The 13752-nt window shown below is 49.8% G+C and overlaps 5 protein-coding genes across 5 annotated transcripts; 2 read left to right on the top strand and 3 right to left on the bottom strand.

Moving 5' to 3' along the window:
- Positions 1-164: 164 nt before the first annotated feature.
- N7529_004798 (putative VPS9 domain protein) lies at positions 165-4205 on the bottom strand (the record flags this gene model as incomplete). Its single annotated transcript, XM_057240325.1, has 3 exons — positions 165-3748; positions 3810-4059; positions 4128-4205. 3 exons carry the CDS (start codon positions 4203-4205, stop codon positions 165-167), a joined length of 3912 nt encoding a protein of 1303 aa, XP_057099620.1.
- Positions 4206-5295: 1090 nt separating this feature from the next.
- On the bottom strand, positions 5296-6027 carry N7529_004797 (mitochondrial 37S ribosomal protein uS11m; the record flags this gene model as incomplete). The annotated part of the gene is made up of 1 exon (XM_057240324.1): positions 5296-6027. The coding sequence occupies one exon, from the start codon at positions 6025-6027 to the stop codon at positions 5296-5298; it is 732 nt and encodes a 243-aa protein (XP_057099619.1).
- A 341-nt stretch (positions 6028-6368) lies between these two features.
- Positions 6369-7967, top strand: tim44 (protein translocase subunit TIM44; the record flags this gene model as incomplete). The annotated part of the gene is made up of 2 exons (XM_057240323.1): positions 6369-7237; positions 7292-7967. The coding sequence occupies 2 exons, from the start codon at positions 6369-6371 to the stop codon at positions 7965-7967; spliced, it is 1545 nt and encodes a 514-aa protein (XP_057099618.1).
- Positions 7968-8767: 800 nt separating this feature from the next.
- On the bottom strand, positions 8768-9947 carry N7529_004795 (uncharacterized protein; the record flags this gene model as incomplete). The annotated part of the gene is made up of 3 exons (XM_057240322.1): positions 8768-8834; positions 8904-9895; positions 9945-9947. 3 exons carry the CDS (start codon positions 9945-9947, stop codon positions 8768-8770), a joined length of 1062 nt encoding a protein of 353 aa, XP_057099617.1.
- A 270-nt stretch (positions 9948-10217) lies between these two features.
- On the top strand, positions 10218-13711 carry N7529_004794 (RIC1 family protein; the record flags this gene model as incomplete). Its single annotated transcript, XM_057240321.1, has 5 exons — positions 10218-10538; positions 10609-12003; positions 12065-12332; positions 12386-12861; positions 12911-13711. The coding sequence occupies 5 exons, from the start codon at positions 10218-10220 to the stop codon at positions 13709-13711; spliced, it is 3261 nt and encodes a 1086-aa protein (XP_057099616.1).
- Between the last annotated feature and the right edge of the window lie 41 nt (positions 13712-13752).

Below are 13752 nucleotides of genomic sequence, written 5' to 3'. Positions count from 1 at the left end.
CACAAACATAGGGAAATCCCACCACCGCACGCCTCGCTATTCCAGTAAGACGCTTAAGACATAGAAAAGCAAAATAAATAACACATGGCCGCCATGAGATGTACAATTCAAAGAAATGAAATGAACAAAACTCCTTAGAAATCTATCCAAATATACCTTCATCTTCATGCATTCATATCGCGTACACTGCGCAGGCAACGCTCGAGGCGCTTCCCGCGCTCTTTTTCGCGTACAAGGGTATCCTTGACAAAAGCTCGGATGGCGTCGCGGCCGACCTTCTCCCGCCAGGAGGTCCAGCCAGCGAGCTCGCCGACAACGACATCTTTATTCCAGGATAACTCCTTTGCCAGGCTGTTGGATTCAGATTCACCATCGCGGATCTTTTGTTCAAGATCGCGGGCGGACTTTTGTCGAGATTCTTCGAAGCCAGGGAGGTTGAGGTTGAATTTGCGAGGGAGAGAGGATGATAGGAGGGAGGATCGTGAGCGAGCGACTTGGCGATTTGTTGAAGATAGGGATGACATAATGGAAAGCGGACGAGAGAGGGAGTTGAGGATTGCGGCCGTTGTGTTATCAATGGAAGAAAGAGCGGCAAGATACTGGAGGAGAGGGGAGGAATCGGAGCGGGAGGTAGAAAGGTAGCTTGCATAACGAGAAAATGCCTCGATGTGTGAGATCGGAAGTGCGTTTGTTGGTTCCCGGAGGGTGGCCAGAACAGAGGAGCATATCATCACCGCATCGGCGAGGTCGGACGCTCCGTTTTGCAATGCATGTCCTCGGCGTATCAGACTGCGCGTATTGGCGTGTACTCCACGCACCATTTCCTGGGCGTGGGTGACAAACTGTTCCGTGTCGCGCATTCCTTCGAGTGAAACTGGGGGATACTCATCCGAAATAGTTTCGGTAAGAACAGCAGCCTTGCGACGCGATCGATCAGCCACCATTTCAGGCTGGAGCTCTGGAACAAGGAAGAATTCCCATAGCATTTCGTGTGTTGAAAACGTGGGGTGTGTTAAAAGTGTCTTGAGGAACCGATCTAGTCTTTCCTGAAGATCATGAAGCACAGATCGGGAAGGTTTCGAGTGTATTTGGAATGGGTTTCGGAAGTCTGAAAGAGACGGCATGTACGACGCCGGATGCTCCACTGCAAGCCATTTGGCCAGGTTCTCAAAGTCGGAGAAGTTCCGACGACATGTTGTAACAGTATATGTCGTGGATCCGGGCCGTGATGCCACAGACTCAGATGGAGGATACGGTGCACCAGATTTAAGGATGAAACGCACTGTGGCATCCTCGACAAAAAACGAGCGCACGACTGTTGTGACACGACCAGACGGATCTCCACAGGCCGACGGAGGATGAGACAGCAAGATCAAATCATCGATACGATTTCGCACCTCGTCATCCTTAGCCAATTCCACAGCTGTCAAACCGCGAGCTTCTTTAACATACACATCGACCCTTGGGTCCATGAAAAGGATACGAACTTGGTCGACACGCCCGTACTTACTGGCCATCATCAAGGGTGTGAATCGCTTATCGTTAGTCGCGTTCGGGTCACAATCACTGTCCTGTAGAATGCGACGTGTAATTTCTGGATCGCCAACAATATGCAAGAGGGTGTTTCCCTTGGCGTCAACATGATCATCAAGCTGAAGGGGTTTATTGTCACCTTGTGCATGCTGCGCAGCAGTCAAAGCGGCTTGGACCATGGATTTGTATTCAGGATGGTCGTATGATCGACAGAGTGCAAACAGCGGCGTTTGGCCATGTTTGTCTCGCTGTCGCCATGGAATAATGACGCCCAGTCTGGTCAGTAGAGACGGTGTGCTAAAGAGGTAATGGGCAACAGTGCGACCGTGGACGTCAGACTTGGTCAAATAAAATGCAACCACGTTTGCATCTGTCTTTGCAAATAGAAAGTCCAATAAGATTTTGACGATTTCATTATGTGCTAGCTGCACCGCAGCGTTCAAAAGAGTCGTCCCATCAACGTTGGTGTCTTGCAGAATCTCTTCCAAGGGATAAAATTCTTCCAAGCTCAGTAGGTATTTCAAAGCCTCCGGTTGACGGCCCTCTACTGCCATCATCGGTATTGAATGGCCAGCAGGGTCCTGCGTTTTGGTCAAAGTCTCAATTGAACTGTCACCCTCGATTCCACTGGCCATGGAGTTCAAAGTATTGGTTCTAGAAATGAATGAGACAGCAGATGATTCCGATAAGCTCCGAACATCCATCGAGACTTTTTTGACTGGACGATAAAACTCATGATGTGATGTGTCATTCCAGGTCTGGAATGGGAACACATGGGACAGTGGGGGGGCATCAACGACAGCTGCATCTTGGTGTGGTTCGCCGTTCGTGGCACTGTGATAGAAATTCGCAAGCGGTAAGTCGTCCGACTCGTCCACGTCGTCTGTCTGGAATAGCACAGACTTCCGCTCTGGTTCTGGTGGAGTTGTGTCGTCTATGGATTCGTGGTCTTCATTCGGTTCCAATATGGCCTTCATGTCAGATATTCTGCCTGCTTTCGTTGCTTGCCACATGCGTCTGTTACGAACACTGGCACGCCGGAGTCCTGCGGAATCGGTGACAAGATACATCAAGACAGCTTCAAATGTACTTAGAGCATAGCCCATCTCGCCGCTATCCACATCGTCGATGTAGATAAAGTGCTGCATGTACAACAGCCGAGCTTGAAGATGACGGATTTGAGATCTTATCACAACGATCAGCAGCAGTGAGACTAAGACATCCGCGTTGATTGTGACAGATGATGTTCCTTTCTCGGATGCCGGGCCGTCCATTTGATCATAGCTTCCAGGGTATGAGACGACCTTGACTGTCGCGAGAAGAGTACTCAGCATATCGTGGGGACATCGAGCGTCATTGAGCTTCCGAAATTCTTCTACACCCCGTCCAAGTCGGCGAATCAACTCTCGCTTCCCATCTCGGCCACCTTCGACAGAAATTCCAACTTGGGACACGTCAATGCTCTCCATCTGCCGAATCCGAGAATCTAATTCGGTGTCCTCAGGTTGGCGGAAGGAGCAGAGCCGAGGGAAAAGCAATGGTTCATGGACTTGCTCGGCGACATAACGCTCTATTAACCGCTCCACCAAGGGACCGGTAAGGTCTGTGGTAGCACCGAGCAAAGATAACTGCTGCTTATCGACGAGACGGAAAAGATCAATGGCGGCAGTCACAGCTGTCTCCAAGCTTCGACGCATTAAGTCTTCGTCATCTTCGAAGTATTCCTCGGAATTGAATGGGAGCCGCCCTCTGCTTCGTGAAGACCAGCTGCGGATGGAAGAATTTTCATCAGTGCAGGATTCGGTTCGAGACAAGTGGTGGACACGTTCACTGCCAGATGCAGATGATGATCGTGAGGGAGGCGGGGGCAACGGCTTTCCCAATTCCTTGCCGAATTCACGAAACAACCTTTCCAGACCCGGCTGCATCTGCCTAGCGATCATGGGGAAATTAGCGAGCAATTCCCCGAACGATTTTATCACTTGTTTAGGCGGAGTCCCGATTGAAGTGCCATTTCCGTGATGTTTATCTGCATTTGTTGGTTTGGCGACATTGAATTGGACCCCAGGGACCACAGCCGGTATGATCCTGGCGGGGTCATATGTCCCAATTAGCGGGCGAGAGATATAATAGATGAGCCATGGTCGCGACTCGTTGGATGAGGTGTAATAAAGCGCGTCGGATAATAGTTGAGCTTGTGTGAGGGACTTAAATCCTGATAAACATCCACTGTCAGTACAATCAAATGAATGCCTTCCCGGAATTTTCCGTCTAACCTTTGTTGCTGTACACTGAGTTGTCCTTGATGATTACAGTTCTCCCATTGAATGTTGTTACTTGCTTCGCCTTTCCTCGATTATCTCGAACATTGTTCTCCTCTTTGGAATTCGCTGAACCGGTGTGAATCGGGATGCGGAGCACATGGCTCCCTAGAAATTCCTCCGACGCGACGAGATCGGAGTACAGCAGATTGGACTCTCGTTCGCGCGAACCGATGAGAGATTCTGTCGTGGGGACGAGCAAGACCTGAGGGGCACAGATGGCCACGATTAGCCACTCCGGACGAGCCGATAGGTTGACAAAACAACACGTACATGATTCTCAACCGGTATACACTGGCCCGGGACAGTGCTTCGGAGGAAGGCACGGAGGAAAGGATTTAGAGGGTGCATCCAAACGGTTTTGGACGGCCCAGTCGAAAATCACCAGCAATCATCAAGCCGTTTCAGATCTCCGCAGGGGATGCGCCGTAAGATTTCGCGGGGAAGTTAGCATTCAAATAGGCAACAACTCAGTATGAGGTCAGAGCGCGTCAATGATATCTTGAACGAGGCTTAAACAAAAAACACAATGCTAGATTGCAGAAAACATGAAAGCACAAAGATACAAATGAGAGCTGATGCATGTGTTCGAGAACGTGATCGACGAGTTGATGCGCGCTAGACCGCTTTGGGTAATGCATTTGGATTGGATCTCCCGATATAACTTCACTTGGGAGCTTAATATTCGAGGATTCTTTTGTACGGAGTATATTTATACATTTATTTAATAAATTAGTAATTTGGATACAAAGGCATTTCACTCAAGGTTGAATTTTTTTCACCTGCAACTTCGACCCCAAATGTAGGTGTTGTTGATTCTCCCTTCTATACCATCAACAGTTAGGTCTATCATTGCATGTTTACTACAATGTACTGATTGAACTGGCTTATAGTCTGCCTTCTCTGGCTCACTGATTTGAGCTAGCTCTTGACTCAGGACTTTCAAATGCGTTTAGTTCCAAGTTCAAATATCGTACTGGACAAAATTTAGCTCAGTATTTGTTTATTTGGAGAATTTTATAGATACTTACATACCTTTCTTTTTCTCCCCCACATAACTTCGCTTTTTCTTCTTTCGTTCTGAGCAAGATCGGCATATGGATTACAAGCATGGGAAATCATTGATACCTTAATCTCAAGTATCAGCACTAGATCTGAATAAGTGGCGGATCAAGCAGGTATCTACCGAGGTAACCTAACAGGCTCTTTTGAACAGACTTGGTAGATGAAACTCTGGTGATTCTGTCATGAGGTTTCTAATATACAGAAAATAAATGGTGACAGACAGATAGACACACCAAATAAATAAAACACAAAAAAGACTGCCTATGTTTCTCCACACCATGCAATCCCAGTGCAGCTTTGCCGGACCTAACCAGCCAAATAACTATATCGTTTCTCCCGCGGAGCAAAAGCAAATATCCAACACCGCATGAGGAGATCAACCCAGTCTACGCTCATGTCTGCTGCGAGTACCACCGAACTTGAGTCGGGTGGAGTCAGTCACTCGCGCAACAAGTCCCCGTAGGAGTTTGCCCTCGTTGCCCAGGAGCACCTTGGTGAATGCTTCCCTACCCTTTCCAAATCCACGGAACACAATCTCCAAGCGTTCAATATCCATCAGGAAGCCCTTTTCTTGGATCTGGGACATGACGTGTGCAGACAACTGGTATGCAGGGTCAAAGCCGGAGCGGCCAGCTTTGCGGAAACCGATTTGACCACATCCAAGGGACAACAGGGGATTGCCATTTGGCCGTGTCAAGGTGATAATTGTGTTGTGCTTGTGGCAGTAGACGTGGAGGTGGTGAGGAGGAGCTCGGTCGGCGTAAGGGTTCTTGATCAGGTCGGATTCAAGGCTTTCAGCCATTCTGGAGTATTCGGAGCCACTGCGCGCAGCTGGTGAGCCTGACCTGTCACCCTGCATCATTCTTGTGATTGCAGAAAGCGGCGACGAATAATCGGAAGACGTCTCCGGTTCACGGTTCAGGATTTGCCTCTCCATGTCACTTTTCTTGCTATCGCGCTCGGCCTCGCGCGTGGACCGGCCACTGTCTTGTTGGAAGCTTGAGACCGAGAACGGACGTGTAATACCTAAGGAGGCAATTCGAGGTTGAGATTGGCGGCATACCGACGGCAATGCCTTGGCCAACGCACTCAAGGAAAGGGAGCTCATGGCGGAGTGCAAGTTTGCAACTGCCAGGGCGACAATGGGAGGGAAATTCACAAGGACTGAAACGTAATTTCAATTGAACACAATGCAAGATCTCAAAAGTGCCGCGTTGACGATGGCGGGTGTACAGCCGTTGTCGGACCGAAGGGAAATGCTGGAAGTTTTTCGAAGTCTTGGCACCTGCACTTTTTCCCTTCCCCGATTGCGAACCCGATCTTTTGCCTCTCATCACCTCCTCATATCGCGTCCAGGCTGGGCTGGAAACCCCGTCTTTTTTATTTATTCTTTTTCATCTCCCCATATAATTGATATCAACTGGCCTTTTATCTCCGTCACCTTTCTCCATGATTCAGGCCAAGATGACTGCGGCACGAGCCGCTTCCCTACGGTCTCAAGTACCAACTCTCAGAGCATCATCTCAACGGTTGTGTACACGTGCCGCATCATACTCTTCTGTCTCTGCGCAATCACTTGCGCTCTCTAAGACCCACAGAGTAACCCTCAAAATCCCCTCTCACCCCGTTACTCAAATTGTCTCGCCGTTCGCCGCTCTCCCTTTGACTCGGTCCTTCCACGTCGCAACCTCCCTTTGGCAACAGCAACAACAGCAGAAGCAACAAGAGGAAAAGAAGGGCGAAGATACCAAGTCTGAATCACAGGGCGAGGAGTCTAAAGAGGAAGGAAAGGAAAAGAAGGAAGACAAGGCTCCACCGCCACCTCACGGAGACAAGTCTCCCTGGCAAGTCTTCCGCGAGACTCTGCAGAGCGAATTCAAGGCCTCCAAGGAATGGGAGGAGTCAACCAAGGCATTGGCATCCTCTGCCCACCAATTCACCGAAAATGAGAATGTGAGACGTGCTCGTGCTGCTTATGAGGCTGCTTCCACCGCCACAACCTCCAGAACCTCCACAGCCATCAAGACTACTGGTCAGGTTATTGGAAAGGGAGCTGCCTGGACATGGAACACCTCTGTTGTGAAGGGCGTCCGCAAAGGTGTCAGCGCAACCGGAGAGGGGCTTGAGAAGGCCACGAGACCGGTTCGGGAGACTGAGGCATACAAGAGCGTGAAGGAGGCCATTGATGACGGCAGCAGCTCCCGCTACGGTGGTTGGGTTGAAAAGGAAGAGCGTCGCAAGGAGCGCCAACGCCGCGAGGAATTGGATCGCAAGGCTGGAAAGTCCCATGTCGTCGAGGAGAGAGTCGAAAACCCCGAGTAAGTTTTGATGTCATAATGTCTACGAAAATACGATTAACTGATCATTTACAGCGCCGGTACCAACGTCACCCTTCATAAAGATGCCGCCTGGAAGGACTCATGGCGAGAATTCAAGGACTCCAACCCCATGATGCAGAAGCTTTTTACCATAAAGGAGTCATACAACGAGTCCGAGAACCCCCTCATTAGCACAGCACGCAGCATTTCCGACCGCGTTGCCGGCTTCTTTGCGGAGAACGAGACCGCTATGGTCATCAAGAAGTTCCGTGAGATCGACCCCAACTTCCAGATGGAACCCTTCCTGCGAGAAATGCGCGACTACATGCTACCGGAAGTGCTCGACGCCTATGTAAAGGGAGATGTTGAGACCCTGAAGCTTTGGCTCTCCGATGCTCAGTACCACGTCTACGCTGCTCTCGCTCAGCAATACACAACCGCCGGTCTGAAGTCTGATGGCCGGATTCTGGATATCCGTGGCGTGGATATCTCCCACGCACGCATTCTGGATCCTGGTGACATCCCCGTGTTTGTCGTCACCTGTCGTACACAAGAGATTCATGTTTATCGCAAGGTCAAGACCGGGGAGCTTGCTGCCGGCACGGACGACAAAGTGCAGCTGGTCACATACGCCATTGGCTTGACTCGGATTCCCGAGGAGGTCAACAACCCCGAAACTCGGGGATGGAGACTGATTGAGTTGCAGAAAGCTGCTCGTGATTACATCTAAGAGCATCCCCGGTTTAATTCATTCTACGCTCTCGCTACTCCGTTTTGTTGTCGACATGTCTCCTTGTTGACATCGCCCTTTTGCATCTTGACTCTCACCCATTTCAATTGTACAATATGACTGTTTGATATCAAGCCAGGTGGACCTGGCGCCTTTTACGGTTATGCCTGTTCCAGTGACCGCCAATTTGGGCCTTTGCTGGTTAATCAGATTTTCTTTTCTTCATGTATTAATGTTTCATTCGGTCTGACATCCAACTCCCTGGGTTGAGTATGTGTTTGCCTTGAGTTGTATTCTTGGATCAGCCTCACTCCCTACTTGGTGGTCTGATCCTTAGACGTGGACGTGTTGGATTTGATCTGATGACATTTTCTTGGGTCTCGAGGTGTTCTGCTGGCGTCTTAGTGCATTGTTCTTCTACTCTCCTCTCGCCACTGTGTAAAACTGACTGCTGCATTGGGCTGTTGATTTTCAACGTTCTGTTCTCTGGTGGAGCCAAATTGGGTCACCATCATGTCAGGATGCTTTCAAATCGTGTAAATATACCAAAAGAGACATTGAACTTGTATTCTTCGATCCTTATCTGTTCACCTATCTGTTAGACGAAACTCAGTGTACAACACGGCAGGACATATCGGTATGAGCCCTTGGATCTAAACTTCTACAAGCGAGACTAGGAGTAAAAATTGATAGAAGATGGTATTTTTTTCTCTAACATTCTGAAACCCGAAGTTGCTAGATGGTATAGTTATCAAATTGTGCCTTTCAAATTCAAATAGATTATTCAAAGTGCCAGCAGTTTAGTTCAAGCCTCGATCAGCTCCGCCAGGTCCGCCTGCACCGCCGCCGCCCATCATGTTACGAGCCCTGAGAACAGATCGTTAGTACTGTGCCTTCCGAAACCAAGCTATGCTGTCCACTTAGACTTTGACTTACATATCCGCAATGTTGGGGTCGCTCATCAGGCTGGACATGTCAGGCATACCGCCACCTTTGCCGAAGTTTTCGGCCATCTGGCGCATGAGAGGATTGCTCATCAGGTTGCTCAGCATATCGGGGTTGTTCTTCAAGTTTTGTGCCATGCTGGAGAACATTGGGTTGCTCATCAGAGAGCCCAAGTCGGGCATACCACCAGCACCACCGCCACCACCGCCGAACATACCAGCCAGGGAAGCCAGGTCAGGCATGCCACCCGCTCCTCCGCGGGAGGCACCAGGGGCAGTGTCAAGCTCCTCGGATGGAGGTTCGCTGGTGCGGGAGGCCTCCTCAAGCTTGCGAGACGACGTCTCCAAGCCACGCTTCATGGCCTCGCTGCCGCCGTTACCCTCTGCCTCAATCCCCTTCTCGTAGGCCTCCTTAGCGGCATGGTAATCTCCCATGTCGAAGCGAGCGAGTCCCAGACGGCTCCACGCCTTGGAGTACTTGGGGTCCGCGGCAGCAGCGAGCTCCGCATCCTCCGCAGCCTTTTCATGCTGGCCTGAAGCGGAATAGGCAGCGGCACGGTTGGAGAGGTAGATGGGGTTGGCAGGGGCAATCTCGAGAGCCTTAGTGTATTGCTGAATGGCACCAGCGTAGTCCTTCTTGGCCATAAGAGAATTTCCCTCAGACTTCAACTTATCGGATTCCGGCGTAGGCACACCGGCCTTTGGCTTCTCTTCTTGAGCTGGCTGGGCTGCACCAGTGGATTGCGGGGTTGACTTGCCGCGCAGCTTCTCATAGACGTTATAAATTCCGATTAACGATTGTCCGCCCACGGCATCCTTCACAGCAGCCTCATCGGTGGGGTCAACTTTGAAGGTATCGGCGATACATGACTGGGCGATTTCAATAGACTCGGCATCGTCGGCGGTGAGGGTGCCGTCTTTCAAGCTGGAGCCTAGGAAATCGATGATGGCCAAAGCCAAGCGCTTGCTGCTTTCGGTAGGAGCCTAACCATGAGATCAGTCACTATACCGCGATCGCAAGCGATAATCTTACCATTATAGATGAAGAACGTTTATGAAATAGAAATCCCAACGTTCAGGAGTGAAGAAAAAAAGAAAACAGGTGAGGCAATGCGGGGGGAAGAGCTCTTCCACGTGATCGCGGCTTATCAGTCCCCCCGGTTTCCATTTGGTCTTCTACTTTCTCTGTATTTGTTGATTTGTGTTCGATTTGGGTGGTTTTCTCTATTCAACTGAGATTGACTGCTTGGAGATGACTCCATGTGAGCTCCATCGTTAATTTGACACCCCGAACCCGACCCGAGCCATGTATTGGCCCAATGGAGTTCCCAGGGTCTATGCGGTCAATGGGCCCGATATTGCATATGTTTCCTCCGATGAGAATCGCAATGTCCCGCATTCCCCTCGAGTAGAGGATCCTGACCCATTAGATACTCGTGAAGACGAGGAAGGACATGATATTCAACACAATGAGGAAGAACAGCAACAAGAATCGCAAACGAACCCGTCCCCTGATACTAGCAATTCCAAATGGGAAGATGAAGCCATCAAAGGAGTTTGTGTCTCACGCTCTGGCCAGATGTTTGCCACGATTTCGGAGTCCTCAATTGCTCTTTGGCAGACCCGGGTATGTTGACCGTGATCTGTGATTAATCTATAGGAAGTGTTTGAAGTTTGTCACTAACAATGGTAAACAGCCTACAGCAGTTGTAACCGCAATCTCTCGGTCTCGATTTTCTTTAAAAACATACGGTCCGAATGTATCTCTCTGCATGCACCCCGACTCGACGATACTGGTAGTACAGACCCTCAATGGGTACTTGCTCACATACTCGGTAGCATCGGATCTAGCAACTCGAGTTTACCAGCAGCGATTCGATCATTCCACACATCCTCGTCGTCAACAACTGGCTCGATTCTCAGCCGTGGAAGAGGCTAATGTAGTTGACGACATAAGCATCCGTTTCCGAATGGCTATCAAGATTGAGTCAGGAATTGTTAAGGCGCTGGCGCTGGACCAGGAACTTGTCGTCGCCACTGTTAAACCACCAGCCATCCAATGTATTCGATGGACAGCCGAGGCAGGAGGGACACAAACCACCTCAGAACTTCTGAGTCGCATCTTAGGTGTATCCAAGAAAGTCTCGATTGTGGATATGGTTTATGATCGAGCAATGAATCTTCTCATCTGGATTACCAGTAGTGGTCAAGCATATGCTGTGCAACGGGATTTGGGGACACAAAAAGACGCCGAAGCAGTGAAGAAACTCTTCCATGGACATTGCTTCCATGACCCTAAGCAAGACGGCGAACATGCAGTCAAAGTGGCAGTGAACGCACGGTTCTCTTTGTTGACTGTGAGCTGCTCCAATGGCGATGTTTTGGTGTACACTGCGAAAGATTACATGGGAAATATTCCATTTTCACATAAGCTCTATTTGCCAGCCTCACCAACGACAACCGGGGCTTTAACTTTCATGAGCTATTCTCCAGATGGATATTGCCTTTTTGCTGGTTTCGAACATGGCTGGACCACATGGAGTGTCTTTGGGAAACCCGGGGGAAACAGCTTTTCGGTGGACCCTGCGCTAGCGGCGACCAATGCGGAGGATTGGCTCACTGGTGTTTCGAATGGATGCTGGATTGGCGGCGGGTCAGATATTATTCTGTCTGGACAAAATGACCGTCGCCTGTGGGTTCTGGAGACAGCGCGTAGTGCTTTGACTGGCTGCTTTTCGTCTGCAAATTTGGCTCGTGGCTTGCTTCAGACCGGCACCGAATTCATCCTCTACCGCGGTCACGATCTTCCGGATCTGATGACAATATCAGGAAAGGACTCGTTGTGGCATCATGCGCAGTATCCTCCTGCTTATCTTCATTCTCAATGGCCAATTCGATCTTGTGTAGTGTCCCAAGATGGACGTTATGTTGCGATCGCAGGTCGACGGGGCCTTGCGCACTATAGTGTCAATAGTGGCCGATGGAAGGTATTCGAGGACTCTAAAGCTGAGAATTCGTTTGCTGTGCGAGGAGGCATGTGTTGGTATGGTCACATATTAATTGCGGCTGTTGAGAGCAATGGCTCGTATGAGGTGTGTCTTGTTTGTGGGCAATTTGTTGATCGTGGACTAACCCGTGGACCTTTATCTGCAGGTTCGCCTTTATTCGCGTGAAGCTTCCCTTGGGAACAATTCAATCATGTTCACGGAATACCTCCCATCGCCAGTTGTGTTCATTGGCCCCTCTGGAGAAGATTCTCTCTTGGTCTATACATACGACAACATTCTTTACCACTATATCATCAATGCGTCGCAGCCTCAGATCACTCTTGTTCCGGTTGGACAGATCGCTTTCAATGGCATCGTTAGGGCCCCTACCCGCGTTCGATCAATTAGCTGGGTCTTGCCCGAGGAACAAATGCGTGAGTTTTCTATATTATCGAAGAACTATCTGGGCACCACTAATGGCCGGCAGGAAATGGTGAACCATCCCAAGATGTAAAAGTCGCATCTGTGCTTCTCCTCGTCGACGGCAATCTAGTCCTGTTACAACCTACTGTATCAGACACAGGCGATCTCAAATACGACATGCGCGTCGTCTCTCATGATGTGGAGTATTATATCTTGATGCGTGACCAACTTTCCTTCAACTTTTCACCACAAATCGACGAAACCCTTCCGGCTAGTCCTTCGGCTGATATAGCATTGGAGCCCCCGCACAGCAGTTTGTCTCTCAGAGACTCCCTATGGATGTTCCGAGGTCAAAACCTGCTCGCTTGGAACGATGTCCAAGATGTTCTAAGAGAGGAGACGGTGCCGGCGCCGCTCAGCATTCCTATAGACTTTTATCCACTGTCTGTTTTATTAAACAAGGGCATTGTACTTGGGGTTGAATCAGAAATGATGCAACGACGAGATATGACATTCACTGTTCTAAAATTTGCGATTCGCGTAAGCTACCTCTTCCAAATGAAAGAGCCCCATACTGACTTGATGCTAGACACACCTCTTCTTACCGTATTTCCTCCGATACGGCTTAACCAACATTGGAGCACCTGCTGCCCTCGCTCTCTGTCGCCACTTTTCTCACTTGTCCTATTTTGCACATGGCTTGGAAATCTTACTACACCACGTCTTGGATGATGAGGTGGATAATGAGAGCCGAGCTAACAAGACGGACAACCCGCAAGATCGAGCAGATCCCATCCTCCCAACCGTTATCGCATTTCTCCAAGCATCGCTCCCCACCAGAGAATACCTTGACATTGTTGTACAATGTACACGAAAGACAGAGCTCCGATCATGGCGCACACTGTTCGCCTATCTCCCCCCACCCAAGGATCTGTTCGAGCAAGCTTTGAGATTGGACTCGCTCAAGACCGCAGTTGGATACCTCCTTGTGCTTCAAGCTTTCGAGGACGAAGAGCAAGGCCATGATGGCCGCATCGAAGAGTATGTTGTTCGTTTGATTGCCTTGGCCTCACAGAAGGGAGACTGGGAGCTGTGCGCTGAGCTTGCACGTTTCCTGATTGCTCTGGATGCTTCAGGCGAGATGCTGCGGCGCGCTATTGCCCGAGTGGGTCTGCGATCGAACTCGGGGTCCTCTACGAAGGGATCATTTAGTGCCCCGGCAGCCCGATTCGGTTCCGCAGGAGTTCAGGGATTGGGCCTGAATCTTCCGATCAGATCTCCGTCATGGTCGTCCCTTTCTCCGACGTCGTCTCTCTCGTTTCTTCCAAGTACACGGGAGGGCGAAGTGTCGGACAACAACTCTTATTCTGTAGCAGATCTAGATAAATGAAGAACATGTTGACAGTCAAACAATACCATCCCCATCAATCT

Source organism: Penicillium soppii, assembly GCF_028829465.1.
Source record: "Penicillium soppii strain IBT 18220 chromosome Unknown utg000004l, whole genome shotgun sequence".
NCBI lineage: Eukaryota > Fungi > Ascomycota > Eurotiomycetes > Eurotiales > Aspergillaceae > Penicillium > Penicillium soppii.
This window is presented reverse-complemented; position numbering and strand designations above follow the sequence as displayed.